At 37.3% G+C, this 25,656-nt stretch overlaps 1 protein-coding gene across 1 annotated transcript in view; it reads right to left on the bottom strand.

Moving 5' to 3' along the window:
• Window positions 1-25,656, bottom strand: part of ANKH (ANKH inorganic pyrophosphate transport regulator) — a 119,412-nt gene that overhangs the window by 28,484 nt on the left and 65,272 nt on the right. Inside the window, exon 2 of the mRNA XM_070940770.1 lies at window positions 1,501-1,717. Coding sequence (XP_070796871.1) covers window positions 1,501-1,717 — 217 coding nt within the window. The remainder of the gene's footprint in view (window positions 1-1,500; window positions 1,718-25,656) is intronic.

The raw sequence follows: 25,656 nt of genomic DNA on the forward strand, positions 1-25,656 counted from the left end.
GCAAAAGCTCCTGGGCCGTGTGCAAAGGCTCCAGGGAAGAGAGCCCCGCGCAGGTACGCACGTGTGGCCCAAAGCCCCCACCCCTGCGCGCGCTCAGCGGGCCACGGTAAAATTATCAAAGGCTGATTGGTCCGCGGCGATAAAAAGGTTGGGGACCACTGATTTAGTGGATAAGCTGTATAACTGTAGTTTTTCAAAAAGCTGTTATCCTCTAAATCAGTGGTATCCAAACTTTTTGGCATCAAAGACTGGTTTTGTGGAAGACAATTTTTCCACAAACGGGGGGGGGGGGGGGGAGGGATGATTTCAATTTTGCTCAGTTGCCCACCACTCACCTCCAGCTATGCAATTCGGTTCCTAACATGCCACAGACCAGTACTGGGGGTTGGGGACTCCTGCTCTAAGTGATTACTGTTCTTAAAAGCATTTTGTTATTCTTTTAAGAAACATACTTATGAAACCAAAAGAGATTCAGGATTAAGTCAGAAAATTACACTGAATCCAGTGGACCAATTTTCTCCATTTTCAATATTCAAAATATTAGTTGCTTTCAAAGATCTTATCAAGGAACTGAGTACTGGATTTATTTATACTGACAAATATCCCCACATAATTCTGATTACATTCTCTTACCAACTGTTGGCATTTACAGTTTTGAAAAACAATGATCTCATACTAGCTTGATGAAAGCTACCACATCAAAAGAGGCACACCACCTCAATGCTTCATCAGTTAATCTTATCACACTAGTATATTTTGAGGAAATACATGACATGGTTAAAAATGTTATCACTCATATAGAATAGATGCTCGGTTTTATCTTTTATGTTTAATTATTGATGCTTTAATTAGTTTTGTTTTTAATTTCTTAAACCTGTAAGTGACCTTGAGGTTTTGCCTTACCTTAATAGGGGTCTAAAATGGTTTCACATGAATAAATGCTATTGCAAAATGTGTGCAAAAAAGAGAGAACAGCACTTCATTCTTTCCCCTGTGACACTTAGCAGTATCCAATGTTGGATACTGGAGCCCCTTCAATTCAATTGTTTAATGAGTTTTTATGCATTCCATCTGAATCTCTTCTGACTTCCTTCTACCCATACATAAACTATTATTACAAAATGAAGATTACAATAGACTGTGGAGATAGAAAAACCCATGCAAGAATTTTAGTTAGCGCTTACTCTATGCCAAAATATCACTAAGTTTTTCAATACTTCTACTTCAATCTTGTTTAAATAACCGGTCAGAAATAAGGGATAGGAACAAACCTGGAACCCAGATAAGATATATTTTGCTATTGGTGACAACATGAGGATGCCTTCTGCTAAGAGACCTGCCTTTGATCAAAATTTGGAGAGTAAGGGAGGGAAGTTCTAGTTCTGGCAAAATTATAACGGACAAATGCCTAAGGAAACTGAATGAACAAAAAGAAGTTATGTGTCAGCCAATCATTTGAGCAGATGGGCTATTTCAATAAAAACTATGAAGCAAACTTACCTATCAAGGTATGAAACACTGCAGCTATAGCACCAGCTACAACCATACACAAAACTGCTTTGGTTCTGTCTCTCTTACTGTTGACAAAAACCAGACCCACATTTTTGAAATCACTCATTGGTCCTGTGAAAAACTTCATGAGGGAGTATGCCAAGCCATAGCTGGCCAGCATTTCCACAGCATCTTCCTTAACAGCTGCAATACCTCTATTCAAGGCCTAAACAGACACAAGAAAATAGAAAGGAAGAGACATTAACATATGCAAAATATTATTAAACATGATTGCTTATTTTTAATCAAAGAAAGTAAAAAAGACCCATACATTTTACATACGTAAAAGCTACTTTTATGTAGCTCAGAAAAGGGACTGTTTCTACATCATATTTTTGTGCATTTCTATTTCTTTATTCATACATTTTAAAAATGAGCCCAAATATCACTATCTTCCATTTGTAACCCTCCTTTTTTTCTTACCACAGAAATCAGCAATATGGAGTCCATAGGTAGCATAGCACCTGTTGCTCCAAAAAAATACAACCATAAAATTCAGTCACACGAATATGGCAAAATCGCACATGGAACCTCATGAAATTTCAGTTCTCACATGAGATCTTAAAGCTTTACTTTGGCAGGTAGGTCAAATGCATTACATGATAGCACTCAAGGCCTGACAAAACTGTTAATCAAAATTATAATCCATGCATTAAAGAGGAAGTAACACAATAATTGATACATATGAACATATGCTTTATGAACTAGGAACCTAGAAGTATCCTTGTATATTGTACCCTATACCTGGTGCTATGCTTGGTTTGCACTGTTTTAATTTCTGAAATTAAAGAGTTATATATAGAGACAATGAGAGATATGGCCTTGTTGCAAATACAGATAGTCCTCGACTTAAAACAGTTCATTTAGTGACTGTTCATAGATACAAAAACACTGAAAAAGCAACATGATCGTTTTTCATATTATATGACTATTGCAGCATTCTCTTAGTCACGTGATCAAAATTTGGACGTTTGGAACTGGTTCATATTTATGATGATTGCAGTGTCCTGGGGTCATGTGATCACCTTTTGCGACACTTGGACAAGCAATGTCAATGGGGTATCCAGATTCATTTGACAACCATGTTATTAATTTAACAAGTGCAATAATTCACTTAACAACTGCAGCAAGAAAGGTCGTAAAATGGGGCAAAACTCATTTAACAAATGTCTCAACTTAGCAACAGAAATTTTGGGCTCAATTGTGGCCATTAGTCGAGGACTACCTGTATGCAAGAAACTTAGATAAGCAAAGGAGGCTGATTCCTTCTTTAATCTTGCAAAACAAGGTAACATTTAGAAACGCACTTCAGGTAAACTAAATACCTCCCTGAATCAGTGGGGTATAAGGAAAGGAGATACAGCACAATCAGACTTGCAGAAAATGTTAATATAGCCTATCTCAAGAAAGTGTTCAGCTAATTTGATTTCCCCTTCCCCCCAAAAGAAAATATATTTCAACGTACAAAATGAGGAAAACTAACCTATTCATAGAAATAGGTTAAATTTTTCCCACTCTAAAATGTTCATGAAAAAATGAATGTACACCAACTAAACTTTATATACTAATCATATATGTTAAGCAAACTTCTTTTGTGTGCCCGTTCTGGGTTTCAATAGTGAAAATACATTAATATTGCTTTATTCCATTACATGCACTATATGATGTTAATAAACAACATATAAACCATTCAGTTTATATTCATAAGTACACTGTTTGTTTCCACCCACATATAACCATTTTTTTTCATGGCTTGCTTGCTTTAAAACAAAATCACTGGGTTCACCGAGGAGCATGTATCTCCCTTCTGTTTTCTATGTGTGTGCTGAATTTCTGGTTGTCTGACTTTTAAGATAGAAAGATTTAAAGACCACTTCCCTGTCCATGTTCTAAAATTCTGTTGATGTTCCTTTGTACATCTGTATATACTGTACCTACATTTGAGTAGTACAGTCTTTTCCATCCTTCCATAAATATGATTCAGTGTCAAAGTGCATAGAACGAAAGTGAATTTATTACTAGCAAGCTGGCAGCCTGACACTATTCATCTGACATAATACTCTTGCTCTCCGATTGCCCAGATAAAAGAATGATTTAAGAACAGGATTTAGAGCATCAATGCACACAGAGAAAATGACTGACTCTTCACATAGTATTTTGCCAACAGCTGCAGAAGAGTCATACTGTAGCATGGTAGAAAGGTGGGGAACCCATGATGCAATGGAAGAAAATAACAAGTGTTAATTTGGCTATGACTCAATAATGACCGCAGAAGCCTTCGTGTAGAAAGTATTCCTTTCACCTTTGGCTGCCCTGAGCTTCAAAACATTAGTTTGAAAGAGCAAATCTTTAGCAAGAATGTAATTCCAAGTGAAGGGAAGATTATTACTTGATGGCTTTCTGGGGCATTTAGGGATGAAAAGTGCTTAAGGGGGAAGGTGGGAGTAAATTACGAGGTATATAATTCTCATCCCCAACTTAAGGTACATTAAGCAACACAAATTTGTATAATTCAATTTGCTTCAGAAGGTTTGAGTCATGTAGAATAAGCTCTTTTTTAAAATTAAAACTTCTGAAACTCATTGCTACAAAATTGGTCGTAAGTTTAAACAGCTATATAAATTCATGGCAACTATAGGTTTCAGAAGGTAAATTAACCACAGCAGCTAAATGGAACCTCTATGTTCACAGAGAGCAATTATTAAATACTAGAATATAAAGCATGTCAATAGAGAGGACATTTATACATATAAACATCAGAAACTGAGCAGGATATATTTTTAATACCTAATTCATGAATATTTGTGTTTGATTTATAACAATTATAAAATGATAGGCCAGGAATCACATTGTAGAAGCTATATGACACCCTGACCTTGTGTGGCTGTGTACTTCTTGTAGGTTTTTGCTAATCATTCATCATGAGATAATGTCTCATCTCAGTTTTTCCAGCAGGAATAGTTCACTGGAGAAATTATGGAAGGTCTGACAGTGTAATGATGCCATGCAAAAGTTGGTTTTCCAGTGGGTGGCTACTAAAATAAATCTAACCCAAACCTTGGTTGCTGAGTTTAATTAACTACCTCCAGACAAACCAAATGTTTTGACTGACCAGTTCAGCATTTCCTTTTTTAAAGCCAAAGAGAAAGAGCTAATAAATAAAAAATGTCAAATGTTCACTGGTATAATCGCTAGAAAATCAGTTTTTCCCCAAACACTGGAAAGCTGGGTTAGTTCCTCGACCTCATCCAGATTAAACTTGGACGATTTATGTCACTCCATATAATATAGCTGTTCAGATCCTTGTCTAAAGGTTTATTTATGTGCCCAATACGGACCTCTCTTTGGGAAAAGGTTATTCCGCTTTGAACAAATTTTGGAATCTTACAAAGAACACAGACTTCATGAAAATAAGAAAATAATTCTTATGATTAATAGGTATTTTTCTCAAATAAAGATATTGCAAGATAATTTAGATCCCCCCAATAATATTACTTCAATCACAGGGTATACAACAAAAATAACAAATATTTATGAAAATCAAAACAACACCTGAGGAAATCTTAGTAATTCTTACTCTTTGCTACAATGGATAATATATTCTTGCAATGAGGAAACTGACTTACTAATTTACAGTGATATATATGCTGGTAGTTTAATATAATTAGTACCAATTGTACTTTTGGGGAAAAATAAGATATCAATATGTTTTGTTTTGTTTTGTTTTGTATTTCCTTCCAAACTAATTAGATAGATAGCTGTCATCCTTATCAGTCCTAAGACCAATTTAAAATTGTAATGGATTGGCATCTACAATAAGATTTTATGACTTCCAGTACATAATATATACCCATCAGCAATATAGGATCTCATCTTGCTCCTTGGCTGTTAAAAGCAATCAGATAAAATCATTATCTAACCACTATCTGTAAACAAGTCAAAGTAGATTGCTGTAATCCTTCCCTAATGTGTGGGAGTGAACCTTAATTTAAAAATGGTATCTCAAGGCAATAAGCATCCACCTTAGCAATGTAGGATCAGGAAATCAATAATAATGGCCCTGGAAGGAGAGCCACCCCAGAAGTTAATAAGTGTTAGTGTACATAAGGCAATACTTGGTTTGCTACTGCCAATCAGACATGATGGAAAGATGGGTAGTTGATGGGAATAAAAAACTTAATTTTGTGCAACTCAGAGAGACAGGAAAATTGCTTATAAGCCACAATGCTTTATTTTGCTGAGCCAAGAGTAGCTCTCAATATGAAATGTTCATATCTGTTAATAATGTCAATATTAAGGTAAGAAGCAGAGAATTGCTGCCAAAATAACAGAAAAACATTATTATACAGGTAATGATGGCATTTCCCATAGAAAAATAATTTGTATATGTCTCAGTGTGAAATGTTTTATAAAGTTAAAAAATAAATGCAAATAAATGTAGAAAAAAATTAAGAAAGGAAGAAAGATGAAGAAAAAGTGTTCAAATAATGGAGTGGGAAGAAAAAAAACTTAAAAAGCAAATTCTCATCTTTTCAGAGAATTTGTAAACATACTTGATATTGTTTTTTGCCTTGAAAATCACATTACGTAGTTCCCTTCTTCCCAGGTACAGCTCATTTTAATTGCTAAATCCAGAAATCACATTTTTTATCTCTTTTCAGCAAGAAAAAAAAATATAGAGAGAGCTTCCAGTTTTTCACAAAAGTTGTTTTTCCTTCTCTAACAAAAAGTCATTTTTAAAATATATTTCATAACTTTTAAAGGTAATCCTCAATTTACAACCCCAATTGAACCCAAAGTTTCAGTTGCTAACTGAAACATTTGTTAAATTAATTTTGCCCCATTTTACGACCTTTCTTGCCACAGTTGTTAAGTGAATCACTGCAGTTATTAAGAAACACGGTTGTTAAGTAGATCTAGCTTCCCCATTGACTCGATCGCTAAATGTGATCACATGACCCCATGACCCAGCAACCATCATAAATATTCAGCCAAGTGTCTGAATTTTGATCATGTAACCATGGGGATGCTGCAATGGTCGTAAGTGTGAAAAACAGTCATAAGTTACTTTTTTCAGTGCCGTTGTAACTTTGAATTATCACTAAATGAATTGTTGCAAAACAAGGATTACCATTATATAATAGGTATTTCAAATTCTTATAATTTCAAATTATATAATAGGTATTTCAAATTTAGCATAAATTATATCAAATGCATATAAATTTTATTGAATACATTTATTATATAAACATTTATTTTAAAAATAAAAATAATTTTAACATAAATAGCGGACCCCAGATTAGGTATTGCAAAATCATTTGATGACATAGGTCATTGTCTGGGAAGTGTACCAGACAGGCAACCAGCCAGTCAGGGAAAGTTTGCTGCCAGGAAGAATCAAGGTGGCAAACATCTTTGTCCTCATTGCCAAAAATAACATATGATCCCAATGCAATGAGTAAGTCTTTTCAACTCAAGTAGTTTAATGAAGAAGCACAATATCTGTTTATTTGAGAAAGGCTGCTGCTGAGATAGATATCCTATGTATCTGCTGAGAAATCTCAAATGGAAGAATCTTAATCCCTCACGATGGAAAACTTTACAAAATGTCAAAAGTCCATTAGGGGTTGAGGAACTGTAGTACAACTTTTTTCCGACTGCTGTGCATTGTAGTTATAATGTGCCAAACTCCCTGCTTTGGACCATGTACAAACCTATATAAATATAGTATAAAATATTGGTCTATTTATGCAGCAGTGTAGCCTGGTCAGTTGTGGCTTTCCCAGGTTGCCGGAAGAGCTACTTCCCACAGTCTGCTATGCAACCCTAACACTTAATTGCAGATGCAGGAACTGAACCAAGTGAAACAATTCAAGATTATGTTTCGTGTTGCCCTAAACAGACTTGCTACAGTAGTATTTGATGTCCCCAGTAGTATTCTCTGATTCGTGACAGAATGTAAACAAGACATTTCTTTTTCCTGGAAAAGCCAAGACATTCAAGAACATTCAAGAAAGCACATCACACTGAACACGGAACTAGTTTGGTTTAAAACCAAAATAAAAAGTATAAAAGAATACTGAATCTCAGAGGATAGGGGTGATGCCTTCCTGAATTTTTGTCTTCAAGGTGTTATCCCAGTATACACACCAGATAATTCAACATTCTGTAAATCAGCAAACTCAGGGTTGCTATACCTCAGCTAAGATTTCACCAGCTGTTACTCACCATGGTTAAAAGGAAACTCAATATTTAAAACAACTTCTGTTATTTATTTATTTATTTATTTAACTAATTTCCATGGCTGTCTATGTTAGCCAATGACGCTAGGCACTTACAATTCAAAAAACATGTTACAGTTAAAAATATTAAAAACATTTTAAAACAGTAAAAATAGTAAAACCAGTAAGAACTCTATAAAACATCCAAATTAAATAAACAAGATACTTGGCCAGATAGTAATACAGCCAGGAAACAAGGCCTTTGATACCTTCAGCCTCCCATGCTCATGAACATAGCCAGGTTTTTAGGGCCTTGCAAAACAGGGTTGGGGTCATTGTGATCCCTAAAGGGTTCCATAGAGCAGAGGCCACTGTGGAAAATACTCACCTTCTGGTCCCCACCAGCAGACATTTTTTGGTTGACAAGATCCACAACAGGGCGGAGGAAGGCAGGGCGGAGGATTTCGGACAATACCTGTATGACAAAATCGCTCAGATCCGGGGGGATTTGGACTCTGACTGGGTAGATCAGGGCAGGGTGACAAGGAATAGTCTTGAGAATGTTATCTGGGAGGAGTTTGATGCTGTGACTCCCGATGATGTGGACAGGATTTTGGGGAGACTTAGTACGGCCACATGTTTACTGGACCCGTGTCCCTCCTGGTTGGTACTGGCTTCCCGGGAGGTTACATGAGGCTGGCTCCAGGGTGTTATCAACGCTTTGTTGAGTGAGGGTTACTTCCCTGCTGTCTTGAAAGAGGCGGTGGTGAGGCCTCTCCTCAAGAAGCCGTCCCTGGATCCGGCAATATTGGCCAACTATCGTCCTGTCTCCAACCTTCGCTTTATGGCGAAGGTTGTTGAGAGTGTGGTCATGCGACAGTTTCCACAATTCCTGGAGGAAACATCTTATCTAGATCCGTTCCAGTCGGGTTTCAGGTCTGGGCACAGCACGGAAACGGCATTGGTCGCGTTGGTTGATGATCTCTGGAGGGCTCGGGACAGGGGTTGCTCCTCTGTTCTGGTCCTGTTAGATCTCTCAGCGGCTTTTGATACCATCGACCATGGTATCATGCTGCACCAGCTGGAAGAGTTGGGGGTGGGAGGCACCGTATTGCAGTGGTTCTCCTCCTTTCTCTCCGACCGGTCGCAGTTTGTGTTGGCAGGGGGGCAGAGGTCGACCTCGAGGCCTCTCATCTGTGGAGTGCCGCAGGGATTGGTCCTCTCGCCCCTTCTGTTCAACATTTATGTGAAGCCGCTGGGCGAGATCATCCGTGGCTTCGGGGTGAGATACCATCAGTACGCTGATGACACCCAGCTGTACATCTCCACCCCAGGCCACCCCAACAATGCCCTTGAAGTGATGTCTCAGTGCCTGGAGGCTGTGCGGATCTGGATGGGGAGGAACAGGCTCAAGCTCAACCCTTCCAAGACTGAGTGGCTGTGGCTCCCGGCATCCCGATATAGTCAGTTGACTCCATCACTGACTATTGGGGGTGAGTCCTTGGCCCCCACAGAAAGGGCTCGCAATCTGGGAGTCCTCCTGGATATGCAGCTGTCCTTGGAGGAACATCTGACGGCTGTAACCAGGGGGACCTTTTATCAGGTTCGCCTGATTCGCCAGTTGCGGCCCTTTCTTGATCAGGATTCCCTGTGCACAGTCACTCACGCCCTCGTCACCTCTCGCCTTGACTACTGCAATGCTCTCTACATGGGGCTCCCCTTGAGGGGCACCTGGAGGCTCCAGCTGGTCCAGAACGCAGCAGCGCAGGTAGTGATGGGAGCAGCATGGCGCTCCCATGTAACACCGCTCCTGCGCGAGCTGCACTGGCTCCCGGTGGTCTTCCAGGTGCGCTTCAAGGTGTTGGTTATCACCTTTAAAGCGCTCCATGGCATAGGGCCTAGCTATCTTCGAGACCGCCTGCTGCTACCGACAACCTCCCACCGACCTGTGCGCTCCCACAGAGAGGGCCTCCTCGGGGTGCCATCAGCCAAACAATGTAGGCTGGTGACCCCCAGGGGGAGAGCCTTCTCTGTGGGGGCACCTACCCTCTGGAATCAGCTTCCCCCAGAGATAAGGAGAATCCAAGACCTCAGTGCCTTCCGCCGTGCCCTTAAAACCCACTTTTTCCAGCAAGCCGGGCTGGCTTAGGAAGAAATTTTTAAAATTTTTAAAAATTTTTAAATGTTTAATTGGTTTGTGGTTTTTTAAATTTTTGGGCCAAATTTATATAGATTTTAATTGTTTTTAATATTTGTATTTCATGTTTTTAATTCTGGCTGTGCACCGCCCTGAGTCCTCAGGGAGAAGGGCGGTATATAAATTGAAAATACAATAAAATAAAAATAAAATAAACATGATCATTCTGCTCGGACTTGTTTGAAGAGGTAGGGACTCTAAAAAAAAGGCGACCTCTTTATAGTTATAGGTATTATTTGCTACATTTGTTTGTATACCATTGCTGTTGTACATTATGTTGAGTAAAGCCTTTTTAGAATTCGTGACTATACATTCTGCAAATAAATAATTAGTTGCTAGAAGCAATATCAAGAGAGACAATTGCTCTCAAGAGCTTTTGTCTTTAGGAGTTTCTCAGAAGTAGGTGGAACAGTAAAGAAGTCCAGATGATGTCTTCAATCTGAAAAACTATCATATGCACCCATATAGAGCTGAAGTCAATTTTAACTCTGAACAATGTTTAATTCACAAACCACTTCGAAGTTGTCCTTTGCTCCACACTTTCAAAGTGTGGTATCTTTAGCCATATTAACTAGGCATTCTGGAAGATGTGGTGGCAACAGCAATCAGAGAGCATCAGTTAGTGAAGTCTGCACTATTATGAAGAAACAAAAGGTAATGGTTTCATTTCAAAAGGAGCTAATGTTTCATTTCACAAGGTGAATATTACCACCTCACACACTGTCATTGCTATCTTTGGAACTGTAGAGAAAACTCTCACTTGAACTATGGTTATTTTAAGTGTCCTTGTGCTTCAGGATCATAAACATCCATGTCACAGTTAAAATAAAACCATTATAACACAATGGCCTTTCTTATGAAAGGACAATGTACACCACCATAACTTTTATTTTGTTTTTGTTTTTAAAAAATCAGCAACCCTAGACTATATTTGAAAACTCTGGCAGCTTTTGCTAGTCCAGTATGACATCACATCCTGTATTTCTAAAGCCATTTTTATCTGACATGATCATTCTTCTGTATATTTTTTCTAGTAGCTGTCTCAAGGTCATTAAAGTTCCAGACCATTACTGAACTCGTAAGAACTTTTCCTACTGAGGACATTACACCCACAGACTAGGCTGTGGTTGTTATGAAAGATCAACATATTAAATAAAGTCTTGAGTAGATTCAACATGTACCTTACAACTCTGTTACTTGATGCATGTCATCAGGATTATCAACCAAAAAGGAGAATGCCAAATTATACTATACCCCTTCCTTAATGGTGAATCTGCCAGTTCTCATTTAAATATTTATTATATTATTTATTAATGTAATACAAAATATAAAGAGAACAAACATATACAAGGTTACAGAAAATCAAAAGAAAGTAAGAGAGAAAAAGGAAAAAATGAAAACAGTATATTCATACATACATATTCTACACAACAAATTAAAGACTGAGGTCATATTTCTTTATAATCATCCATTTCTAATCTACATCAATAAAGTAATTAAATTGTTGGTAACATCACTTCTGCAGATCACTGAGTAGGGGTGTGTGTGTGTGTGTGTGTGTGTGTGTGTGTGTGTGTGTGTTTATCATTCCAATGCTGGGGAAAAAAGTCTTGGCTATAAGTATATAGTACATAGAATTCACTTTCTTTGTTGAGAAGTCACTTTCCTTGCAGTAAGAACAGAATTCAAAGAGATATGATTATCTTGTTAATACATGTAATAATCTCCTTCTAAAATTTAATCACAGGACATATTCAAACATGTACAGTATATGTGGTACCTTGCTCAATAGTAGTAACTATGAGAGGGAGCTTGGGAGTCCTAGTGGGCAATCATTTAAATATGAGCCAGCAATGTGCAGCAGCTGCCAAAAAAGCCAACACAGTTATAGGCTGCATAAACAGAGGGATAGAATCAAGATCATATGAAGTGTTAATACACTTTATAATGCCTTGGTAAGGCCACACTTGGAATACTGCATCCAGTTTTGGTCACCACGATGTAAAAAAGATGTGGAGATTCTAGAAAGAGTGCAGAGAAGAGCAACAAAGATGATTAAGGGACTGGAGGCTAAAACATATGAAGAATGGTTGCAGAAACTGTGTATGTCTAGTTTAATGAAAAGAAGGACTAGGGGAGACATGATAGCAGTGTTCCAATATCTCAGGGGTTGCCACAAAAAAGAGGGAGTCAAGCTATTCTCCAAAGCACCTGAGGGTAGGACAAGAAGCAATGGGTGGAAACTAATCAAGGAGAGAAGCAAGTTAGAACTAAGGAGAAATTTCCTGACAGAACAATTAATCAGTGGAACAACTTGCCTCCAGAAGTTGTAAATGCTCCAACACTGGAAGATTTTAAGAAGATGTTAGATAACCGTTTGTCTGAAGTGGTGTAGGGTTTCCTGCCTAAGTAGGGGGTTGGACTAGAAGACCTCCAAGGTCCCTTCCAACTCTGTTATTCTATTCTATGTATTTAAATGAAGCATTAATTTCATTCCATCCCCAATAACATCATAATCTACTCAAGCTTCTTGGTACAAATACAACTGAATTCAGTAACTCACAGCTAAGCTTCAGATTCACCCAATGTTTTGAACGGGTAAAGAAAAGGAGCTAGGAGCTAAGTGAAAGTTAATAAATGACACATGATTTGTGAAGACCTGATGAATTAATATGATTCGTCCAATAATCTGTATAAATCTATGTAGGCATGTGTTTATGGTTCTATATGTGTCTGCACAAATGCACACACTCTTACATGTAAACGACACTATACACTGACTGAAAAGGCCACTATTCTTGACCTGCAGAACCTATATTCTACTAAGCTGAAAATAGCTCACTTATGCAAAAAATGGGGAGAGCAGGACAAACCCAAAACTGCTCATAAACCCGGGCTAGCAGACTACATCTGGCTTCATACATCACCCTGCAGTGTGTGTGGTGTGTGTGTGTGTGTGTGTGTGTGTGTATCAAAAGATATCATCTTCCCTAATATACAGGGCAGGAAGAGCCTTGGGCCTTACAATTAAAAAGGACATTGCATGTGCTAGAATGATGGGCATTTTATTTTATTATTTATTACATTTCTTGGCCGCCCATGTTCCAAAGATGCTTTTTCAAAACCCACTAAGATTAGTTCACAAAAATGTAGTTATTTCCTTCATGCTAATGTTCACTGCAGTCAATGCAATATTAAAAAAACAAAAATTCTGTAATGTGAACAATCTACTTATGCTGAAATTTCTGGAATCCATCTTCCTCTTTCTGAAACCACTTTTTTTAAAAATGCAAAATTAAAGGTAAACAGAAATAGAAAATTAGTAAAAGACAAAAAGTTCAGAAAAGAATAAAAATGCAGTAAGGAAAAAAGAAGAAAAAAGTAAGAAAGCAGAGAGGGAGAACCTGCTTTTCTTTGGTACAAATAATCAATTATTTCTGATTGTGGCTTTGTATTATCAGCAAAACTCAATTTAGGAAAAGCAGGATATCAGATTTTGCAGAACTCAGACTTCCAAACTTAAAAGATCCCTGAGCCTAGAGTAACTCTAGGGAAAAGAAACAGACCAAAACATCAACAACAGTTTGTTCCCCATTTTATGAATGGCAGATGTTTTCTGCTTTTGAAACAGCCTGTATGTCTCATGTGCTCCCCACCATCCCACTCCTCCTGCTCAATCGTGTCTGATTCTCAAGGACTGCCTGGACAAGTCACTGAAGTTTTCTTGGCAAGGTTTTTCAGAAGTGATTTGCCATTTCCTAGGGCTGAGAAAAAGTGACTAGCATAAAATCATCAAGTTGGCTTTGTGCCTAAGGCAGGACTAGAACTCATAGTCTTCACTTTAGCCTGATTCCTTAACTACAAAACTGCTCTCTCTCTCTCTCTATGTCCTATATGTCCATGGGGGGGGGGGGAATTATTGCACTGTAGCTAAGAAAACAGCCAAATCTCATTTCAAAATCCTACACAGAACAGAATGGTCCTCCAGACATCATATTCTGATGTATCGGTTATCTTAAAAGAGGAAACCAATGTTTGCAACATACCAGCTTGATCTCTTCTAGCAATCTAATTCCATATACCAAACAGGAAATTAAACCTCTCTTTAAATATTTTGTATTGCTGAAGGATGTAACATGACTGGAATGACAACTGTCACCACTACCATCTTTGCATTTAATAACTATGACGGCAATGGAAATTAATCCATTCAGTTTTGTACTACTGTGACCTGCATGTAGTCCAAGCTGTGGGCTTTGTGAGGACTAGACTAGTCTTTCCCCACAGCACTCACTGAGGAAGGGTCTTTTTAACCTTTGTAGAAGGGAGAAAGAATGTGAGCAAAGAATTACAAAACAACATGGTGAATCTGATTATAGAAAAGAAGGGATAGTTCTCCAAGGGATTTTTAAGAGGATACTCTATTTGAACATTTATCAAAGCTTCATATTTTCCTATTTAAATTGGCCTAGTATTGGAAAGGGCTCTATGATGAACTTAATTGTTCCTGCAATACGTGAATAGAAGGCCATCTTTCTTTTTAATTACAGTATTTCTATTTTAATCTGCCATCTGATAAGCATCATTAACTTCTCCATCGAAAAGCACATGTTTTAACACAAAGTCATTTTAACAACTATAAACATAGTAGGCTTTTATGCCCACTTGGCTGCCTACCTTTTTGCCAGTTTGCACTAAAGACAGTAAAGGGTACTGTAGGAATATTCATCTCTTTAAAGACAGTTGCAATAAGCTTTCATCTCAAGCAACTACTAAAATCACTTCACAATGAATTATCTATCACTGTTAAAAGTCAACTAACTGGTCATGGTTGATTTCAAGAAAGCTAGGCAAGACCAGTCCTATTTATTACTTTAATAGAAGACTTCTTGGAATTCGCAGGTCTGTCAAATAGACTGAGATGTCCAAAAATGTTCTGGAAGAAGGCAATAATAAACTATTTCCATATTGTTGCCAATAAAGTATATTGTTGTTTATTAAAGTTACTAGGAGTTGAGCTTGAGCTGAAGTATATTATCATTCATTTCATAAGTTTATCTTCCTTCTCTCAACTTAACCAACCATCATCAAGCTTCATTGGCTGATATCCTGAAAGCAGAATATAGCTTTAAGATCAGTATAGCAAATATCAACTTTGCAGTTTTCAAAAAGCAATTGACAGTCTCTTTCATAATTTAATAATGTGTCTTGCCAACGGAAAGAATATAAATGTATCTTTTACATCAATGTGAAGCCTTTATAGTTACACCTTGAGTGACCTGTGCATCAGTCTTTGATGTCAAACACCGATTCATTTTTTGTGTCTTTTTTACTCACTGTTGAATACATCAAGACAAGCAAAATCCAATAATTGCTTGCTAGAAAAAAATCAGTGTAATAAAAGGATAGCATATTATTTCTAGAGCCTTTTAATCTTGGCATTGCTGGTCTAGTGAAGAGAAGGACTAGGAGAGACATGATAGCAGTGTTCCAATATTTGAGGGGCTGTAACAGAGACGAAGGGGTCAACCTGTTTTCCAAAGCACCTGAAGGCCAGATAAGGAATAATGAATGGAAATTGATCAAGGGGAGATTCCACCTAGAAATAAGGAGGAATTTTCTGACAGTAAGAACAATCAACCAATGGAACAAGTTGCCTTCAGAAGTTGTGGGAGCTTTCAAGAAGAGACTGAACTGCCATCTGTCAGAAATGGTGTAGGGTCTTCTGCTTGGGGAGGCGGGGTTGGACAAGATGACCTACAAGGTCCCTTCCAACTCTGTTAATCTATTAATCAACAACTGTACAACAGCATTATTGATGAAATCTCATTTAAACATGGCACAAAGGAATTTTATAATTAAAATTAAGCTGGAAACTATATTCTTTCCTGCTCCTCCACATAGGGACTTTAAAAGTTTAATAGTGGCCTTGGCCCATAAGTCTGTCGTTAGGTTCATGATGTGGTTTTTGTGTGCTTTTGGCTTATTTTGTTGTGTGATCCCAGCTACTGCTGTATATAGACATGATTTATGATTACATGTAATGTGAAACTATCATAGTTTATTCAATAAACTATACTTAAAAGCAACCATTCAACATAATGTGTAACTTCAGATATTTTTTATTTTTCATAACGCAATTTGGATTATAACTCAAATATTACTCTTTTTAAAAATTAAGAAAATACAGTTAATTTGTACAGCTGTGTATAAAATAATGTATTTATATAACATTACATAATTAGCCACCTATAACATTTGCAATCAAGATTTTTTTTGTCTGAACAGATATAAACAGATATTCTGTTTTTCTGGCAAAGTAATGCTTCAGAATAGTGCCATAGTACAATTTTCTCCTCTTACTCTGACTCCAGTAATAAAGAATATGAATACTTTTTCTATGCCACCCTCAAATGCCCTCTCTTCCTAACAGGATGGAATGTTTTAGAAATTGAAGGGATTTAAGCTAAGCCTCACATTGTGGACACAAAGTTTTCATCTAGATAGCAATATGGATCATAAGTATTTATATAATCTTTCTTTTAATATACTTTAACCATTATAATTCACTCTACAAAACATTTATTATAGTCAATGCTGCTTAATTTGTAGGATTTTTTTTAATGATATTGCTTTAGACTTCCTCTCTAATTGGTGGGTTTGGATCTTCTATAGTTGCCTTTCAAAAGGAAAACAGCATCTGACATGTTATTGAGTAGCAGCTGAGTCTACTTCAGACTAGCCCCACTTGTAATCTCCAAAAGGCAGGCAGACTCCCAGCCATGCGTAGCAAAGTCAATAAACCATCTATCTCCTTGTGTAGGGCAGCAAAAACAAGAAGGCCGTTTAGCCTCTGATCCTCCTGCTAGCCTGGTCTATGCTGAAAGGAAAAGAACATGACCAGCAAGGAGAATGGATTCACTTAAACCAATAATAAGAGCTGAACAGCCCGAGTAGACAAATCATATTGGAGGAGACTGTCCTACATGGTTGCTAAGAGTTGACAGTGATCTGATGACACATTATCTATCAAGGCTCTTTTAAAATAGAACAAAATTACAAGCAGGTACGTTCATTTTATCTGGAATGGTAAAAAGGTTTCATTTTACTTGAAAAGGGTAATACAGGTAGCCCTCGATTTACAAACAGAATTGAGCCCAACATTTCTCTTGCTAAGTGAGACATTTATTTGTTAAGATGGGATGCTCCAGTTGGCATAATATTGAGGTATCAAGGAGAGAGATATCAACTAAATACTGTTGAAAAAGCGGAAGAATTTTACCTCAATGTTTTAAAAATTGGCCCAACATCTCCATGTACATCTTAATTGTTAGAAACACAGAAGGGTGATAAAGAAAAGCAAGTTGAACAAGAGATTGAAATCCAGAGGAAGCAGATGGAGATGGAGGCAATGGAAATACAATGAGTCACAGGGGACTATAAAGCTAAAGATCAGCGTATAACTCTTTCAGCCTACAAACATATTCTAGAAAAACAACAGCAGAGACCTAAGCCACCATACAAGAAGGGAGTCAAGGGTAAAACACAAAAATTGAAGCCATGGGAGGAGCCAAGCTGAACATAACAAGGGGGTAAAATACCCTCTTAAGAGGAAGCAGGTTCTACAAAATCAGAAAAATTTTAGACTAATATTTCTCTTGAATGCAGATTAAAAAAAAAATTTTTTGCAAAAGTATTAGCCAACAGATTTGCCAGTTATCTAAGAGGTGATTCATTATGACTAAGCAGGACTTATAGAAGGCAGATATATGAAAGATAATGTGAGGCAAATTACAGATTTATTGGACTATTTTGAGAGGAATAAACAGATCACTGCAGTGCTGGTGTTTTTGGATGTGGAGAAGGCCTGTGATCGAGTGAATTGAAACTTTCTATTACAAACTTTGTGAAAGATGGACTATGAGTGGGTGAAGGGAATAGCTATAAGGCAAGAGGAATGCAGAACAAGGGCACTTGCAGATGATCTGGTTGTTATCCTAACACGGTTGATGGAATTAACAATCTAGATGAAAGACATTACAGAAGAAAAATCAAAGACGACCGTTGTGGTTGGATTTTGGTCATATCATATGGAATATAAATATAAAGTCACTCGGGGGGGGTTATATATGGAAGTATTCTTCAATGATGGGGGCAGATGGTAATTAAAGACATTAAATATACTGTTGGAAGAAGGGATTAATCTGAGGTGATTGTTTGGATGTTATATACCTGAAAGAAAGTGAAGGTTTTTTGGAAAAAAAAATTGGTGGGTTATTTAAAATGTTTTGAGGAAAAAACTCCAATTTTCTCCTTAATTGTTTTTATTGGGTATAGTTAAGGTTTGTTTTTTTTTATTGGGTGAAATAAAATTGATATTGTATAAGGTGATAGTATATAATAGCCAGGTTGTTGATTAGTTAATACTGGGAAAGGGATGTTATGTTTACTATCGAAGAATGGACTTTGAAGACGGCCAGCTTTTTGGCGAAGATGTCAGCATATCTAAAAGACCGGATCCAAGAGATTTATGTACGGGAGTGGAGAAATGGAAGTACCAGATAACTTTTAGCTGAATGTTGTGTAGAAATGCATAGTATATATGGGGTAGAATAGTTGTATGTTAGGAAGAAATGTATACTACACAGGGGGTAGAGTAGATGGGCGGTAAAGTATTATATAATGTGATTTGGATTTGGATTTTCACCCTGGGGAAGTCATGGGGGTAGGGGAGGGTAAGGGAGGGTTAGGGAGGGAAAGGGGGAGGAAGGGGGTAAAATCTGTATTTGTAAAACTTTTTCAATAAAAAATGCCAGTCTGGCATAAAACTAATCCTTCACATTTGATATTTATTACTAGAAGATGTGGTAGGATTTATTTCATAGGTGATTCAGGTATCCCTATTATGACCAAGAATCTCTAATGGTTGAGAATAGAGGATAAAGGGGGAAAACATATTTAACTTGCCTGCTTGTAACCTAGAGGTTCCCCCTTTATTTTTAGATTGGCTGTCGGCTGTTTTTTCTGCCTTTTGTTCTGTGATATGCCAGTAATTTTAATTGGTATTAAAGGAAGACTGATTAAACAAAAATAGGGAAAGAGAGAAGTGGCATTAGACTCACAGCTACCTCTAATTCAATCACAAATTTATGTGAGAGTAGTTGTTTTGAATATTTACAATCCCACAATATTTAATTGTGTGACAATTAAAATTGAGAAGTTATGTGGAATATACCGGGTAATTGCCAATTAGCCATTACAATCTCCTTTCATATTAGACACTAGTTCAAGGTTCCTTTCTTTCTTTATGCACTTTCTCACAAGATAAATATGGCAGAGGACAGTAAGAGGAAATGGATACAGAAAATAACCAACACAGACCATTCTGAATAGGGTTCAGAATGCTGGGAACTCAAGTCCCCCACTAGGCAGCTGTGGAAGTCATTCAGGTCATTCTGGATCAATGTTCTGTTGTGAGAATTAAGCCTCTGTTGGATAGATCATAATTTGCTTTATTCAACTAACAACTGCAACTATAGTTTAAGAGTAGCAATGCCTAATTTTACCATAGCAACATAGTGACAGTTTGGTCTAGTGGTTAACATGCTGGCTTAGAAACCAGGAGACTGTGAATTCTAGTCCCTTAGGCATGAAATCCGGCTGGCTGACCTTCCGCCAGCCACTCTCTCTAAGCCCAACTTACATCACAGGGTTGTTGTGGGGAAACTAGGAGGAGAAAGGAACATTGGACATGTTTACTGCTTTGAGTTATTTATTAAAAAAATAATAAAGGCAAGATATAAATATCTATCTATAGATTTAGATATGGGATGGATATCCTTCCTGCAATAGAAATGACCAGTGAATTCATAGTCTTAAACACTTTTTAAATGCAACATAGCCAAGTCCCATTTTTTTCTCCATGAAAGAATCACTCCATGTAAAGTACTACCATCTGCTGTCCTCTGATCCATCTGCTTCCACAGTAAGCCAACCCACCACATGATAACTACCAAACCACTGCACAGCAAGCAAGTTTAACTGCCTGACTTCATTTTTAAAAGTCATTGAATACAGCTCAGGATTTGTAGAAATGCTTTTGTATGACAAGGCCCTAAAATGTGGTATGTTGCTTATGTGCAACTCTCTGACACACAGAGCTAATGTCCACAGTTCAATGCTAAAGTACATGGTTTATATCCAGAAAAAAATGTCAGTTCAGTCCATGGCAATTATGTTAAGAGGACCTGGGTTACAAAAGAGATCTCTACCTAAGCCTTCAACAGCTCCTGCAGGTCAATAACGTACAGTGTGAAATAAGCTGGTTTACTGTTTTAATTTCATATGTGGCCATTTTATAAACACCACAATGTGTTTATAGCCACTTTTTTATTGGTTAAAATTTGCCCTACCAGTGGCTGCATACTATCAGTAATGACTTCACAGTGACTATATGTTTATAGACCACTACCAAGCAAACACTATTTCAATCCTCCTTAATTGTCTGTCTGAAGGAAGCTGATGCACCAAAGTAAAAAATCAAAAAATAGTGGCTTGTGGAAGCAAGGCAGATGGCACCTGTTAATTACCATGTTGTTAAAGCAGCATTTTAAAAGAATGTTTTGCAATAAGTTCCTTTTATCTCTTCAAATCATTTTTGAAGAAGCACAAATATAAACATTAATAAATTTTAATTTAGTTTACCTGTAGGGTAACAAATATCATTGTTCAATGGAGACACATTCTGAATAATAAATAGAATGTAAAGTAAAATATAATCCTACGTAAAATGGAATTGTGTATAATATAGCATGAACATATTCATGCTTTTCTAATGCCTTCAAGTCAGTTTTGATGCCTGGTGACTGCTTAATATTATTTCTGTTCCATCAACCAGGACTATATTTTACTCTCATAGCATGCAATCACATGGATTAAAAAGTTGATGTGAAGAACAGTGCAATTTAAGTATGTATAGGAACAAATTGGGCATTTATTAGTGAAATGACTTCCGGTAATGCTGTGTGAGACAACGAATATGAGATGATGTTTCACCAGATGTACTGCTGCCTGCCTCCGAGAAGTTTGAAAAATTTCTTCTGGTTGTCTTTAAAAATCTCCCACAATGATTAAAGTGGGCATGGGATTTATATTTAGTGTATTTTATTTGTTGTGGTTTCTGGGAAAACACATTTCTACTTGTTACAATGTGCTGTGGGTGGACATCAGTCATATAAATGGATGTACAATGCCACCACTACAAACATGATAGGTGGTGTGATTGGATGAAGAGAAGAGAGAAAAGATGACTTACTTAGGCAGATTCAGATGGATATAAGGCATGCAAGTTCCTAGGTGATAGAAGAACATGAAAAGAATTCAACCTAGGAGGAAGATCAACCAATTTCCATGATATGATCTTGAGCATATCACTATTTTCAAGAAGAACACCAGGAATTGCTTTGAAAAGCTAACCTCATTGATAGAGAAATAAAGGAACTTTGATGTGAACTTAAGAAAATGTTGAGTAGGATTGTGAAAAAAGAATGCCAAAGATGAAGAAAAAAAAAAAAGAATGTCGGGGGGGGGAACCCGATGGCAATTACTAAGAAGGTAACCAAAGCCAAGATGCTGTATATAAATATTAACTGACTGCAAGATCAAGTGAACAAAGACAGAAACAGCATACTGAAATAGCATACAATAGAGAATTGTATTGGAAGACTTCCAGGTGAGGAAAGGCAAACTGAACACGCCTCCACAAAAGTGGAGCCAACTACTGTGGTGAAGAACAAAGAGCCTCTTTGGAACATCTCTGGACAAAGAGAGGATGGGAGATCACCCACATGTGTTCCAGATGGATGGTCCTTGCAAGGAGAATGCAGGTTTGAGCATTGGGAGGTGACAGGAATTGCCACCTAGCTCACAACTGCAGTCTGCGCCAGGGGTGGTATTCACTTACCTTCACTACCGGTTCACAAATGTGAGTGTGCACACTCACTTCCATGCATGCGCCACCTCCATGTGTGCCACCTCTGCGCATGTGCAGAGCCTTCCACGCATGTGCAGAGCATCAGAAATGGGACGTGATGACATCCAGGTGGGTGGGAGGAGCCTGCCGCAGCCACCACCAGTTCGCCCAAGCTGGATAGAACCAGTTGAATACCACCACTGGTCTGCACCCTTTAAAGGATACCAAGTTCACTCATCTCACTTGCTGGTCTCATTTGGAAATTGCTATTTAACTACTTCTACGCTCTTACGAGACCTTCAGAACAGAAGTATGAAAGCACCTAAATGAATAAATCATAATCTTAGGAATTTAAAGTGTCTGAAATAAATAGCAAAAAACTAAGTAAGATTTGCACCCTAGAATGTTATTTACAGAGTAAGGGTCCAGATAAATTTAGAATATTGAACCTGAAGATTTTGAGAATCAAGACTTTGGAATTATTTATAAAGAATAGTTTCCAGTTGGAAATAGATCCTGTTTCAATTTTTGCAAGGCATGAAAACGATAAATAGTTCCATTAAAATTAAAAATGGAACATTAGAGTGGATTAAAGATCCACTCCATTAAAAAGGATTCTGGGGCTGGGAAACTAACATTTCAGGTTTCTATAAAAACAAGAAACCACCAATACATTCTACAAAAAGGCAGCCTTCTTCCTTTCTACTCTCTCCCCTCTTTCTTTCACAGCAATTTGAAGAAAGAATGATGTTTGTTATGATACTTGCCTTTCTGCTCCAAGAGGTCACTTATCGCTGCTGGAGCAGTTTGGTTTTCGCTCTGCCCACACTGACTGCTCTCCCTCCCCCCCCCAAAAAAAACCCCTACTGTTTACCTCTTTTCACCACTAACTGTTCCCATAAAATAGCAGGGGCAAGGAGTATAGCATGTGGCAGCTTTCCGAGTTTAATCATTCTTTTTGTTAAAGCAACCGTTTCCGAGTCTTCTTTTTATAGATGTTTATCTGCCTAGTTTTCCCCACAATATGGTTATGCCTTCCTCCTCTCTCTTTTGGTTTGGGAGCTCTTAACGCCTACATAGCAAGCAGCTGGCAGTGTGGTAGCTTTTTGGATGAAGCCCATTATAAAAGAAAAAAATTAATTATACATCCTCCTGTTCCCTTTAATATAGCAGAAATTATGTTTACTATCCAATTACTACTATACAGTCCTCTCATTTTCTCTCCTCCCCTCCCTTCTCAAGTTAAGTTATGACTACTTGTCTGTTGAAACTTTCAGTCATATAATTAAATTTTGAATGCTGATTAAGCTAACAATCTTATAATAAATGAAACTCTTAATATTCTAAATAAAAACAAATAAACCTTATTTCCTATTTCGACATGAAGTATATTACTGATACTAGCAGTAAGCATGCATATGGATAGGTACTATGTAATCTTCACTTTATTTCAAAGCTTCATAATATGCCTGCTTTATTGCTTTAGAAGCTTCTGTGCAAAAAACTGATTTACATAGGTTTCATCTTATAGGATAGGATGCTTCTATCTCAATAATTAATAATTCTAAACATACAATATAGTATATGCTCAGTCTGTTGCTAGCCACTTGTCTGGAGAAAAATCTACTTTTTATCATTAATCTGAGCTAATTAATTAGGAATTAGAAAAGGTATTTCCACCCTGCCTAAAATAAGAAGCCATTCACCTTTGCTGAAAGATGTTGGTCCACATCTCCTTCTAATCTTCTTTTTGTGTGCAAGATGACAGTACATCGTTTCTGAAGGAAACAGGCTATTTGGACAAATTTCTATTGTGGCTCATTATCAATCTGTTGTTTCAGAGTCAGACTGAATTCATTTGATTGGTGGACAGGGGAAGGAAGTCCCCGTTAATTGAATCTACCATGAAATCATCCTAAATTATCTGGGTAGAGAGCATTTGGAAAGCATAGTGGCACAGCATTTATTTATTTTTAAAAAAATTATCCTATTACTTTATAACTAAATCAAGGTAGTAAATGTACATAATATTTCTTCCTCCTATTTTCCTTACAACAACAATCCTGTGAGGTGGGTTGGGCTGAGAGAATGTGACTGGTCTAAAGTCACCCAGTTGGCTTTCATGTCTAAGTGGGACTAGAATTCATACTATCTTAGTTTCTAGGCCAGCACCTTAACCACTACACCAAACTGGCTCTCTTCTCTCTCCCATCTCTTTTGGAGGTGTGTATGTGTGCTTCGAATCAATGCTGGTTTTGGAGACTGCCTGGACTTGAGATGCTTCCTCCCAAACTCTTTTGTGTAATGCTAAAAGATTCTTGTTTGATGCTACAAATACTGTTTTGAGATGCCTCTCAGAGACACATTTCCCAGCATCTGTATGAAACTACTGGAAGATTAGGATCTCATCTGCAAACAAATAACTAGCACTCATAAATAAGACATCTACTTGTTCCCATTTTCTAAACCTATATATTTTCTGAAGCTTCTCTAGCTTCCTCAATTTTTAGAGATAAGATGGGAATTAGGGATTTTTTTTCCCCCTTAGTTTTTGCTGGTCTCATTTAGGTGATTTAATAACTGGTTCTCAGCCTTCTTAACTTCAGTATGCTAATGACACTGCTCTGAATGCTGAACAAGACTATTATGGGCAATATGTACACATGGGTAATGAATTCCAAGTTATAAGTCATACATAAAAACAATGCAGTTTTAATTTTCTCCTCTCTAGGGACATAAAATGGGCCAAATCAGATAAAAATGGGATACGGTGAGTACAGAAAGAGGAACAATTATATTTCCAGCTGCACAATCTCTCTTTCACATAATGTGCTGTCACTGAGTGGATGCTTCTTACATCATTGCATCATCAGAGCAAAGGGGAATGATTAGAGCCTGAAGGACTATATATACCCTAAGCTTCTAAAAATAATATACTGATAAGCATGTATTATTCCTGCTCACAAATGATTTATAGTCATATTAAGCATAATTGAAGCTCCACTTAGAGGGAACAATTGCTAGCACAATAGTTGTCAATGTGACCGGCTGAATGAGTTTGTTGTTCTGTGCTTTGATATACCTAAAAGAATAGCTTCAGGCCTCTCAAAGGTTCTCTAAGGAGATTTTAGAGAGTATCTTCAAATGTAGGAAATTAAATCTTGACTGCTAAGCAATTTCAGAAAAGTAGCTTACATCACAAGTCATTCTTCTTATCTGAAATTCACTATGCAAATGCAACCTTCTACAAGGAACAAACATTTCCAGAAGCTGCCAAATAACTAAAATTAAATAGCTATATTCAATAAATCCTTTTTATGGCTACTGAACAAGAACACATAACATCTATCAGCACTCCTTATACTCCTAAGTGCTATCTAGAAATTCCATACTGCTAGATTTCTCAAATCACCCTATAAGGCAGGTCCAGCATGGCTATTCCAACATGGCAGACAAAGTTCTGAAAGAAGATGATTGCTTTCACAAAGTCATTTCATATATTTATAGCAATATCTGATCCAGAGTTTTCCTGAGTTCTTCTCAAAACTATATTATACTTGCTCTCATATTCTACTGTAATATTTTAATGAGAGGCAAGGACCACCATTGAGAAGGAAGGGAATATGTGAGATTATCTTTTAAAAAATATAACAATTCTCAGTAAAAAATAGCCATGTGGACACATGTTGAATATGTATAAAACATTTTGAAATGCA

This window comes from Pituophis catenifer, unplaced genomic scaffold, assembly GCF_029215685.1.
Source record: "Pituophis catenifer annectens isolate HBS135680 unplaced genomic scaffold, rPitCat1.0.hap2 SCAF_3, whole genome shotgun sequence".
In the NCBI taxonomy this organism is placed as follows: Eukaryota; Metazoa; Chordata; class Lepidosauria; order Squamata; family Colubridae; genus Pituophis; species Pituophis catenifer.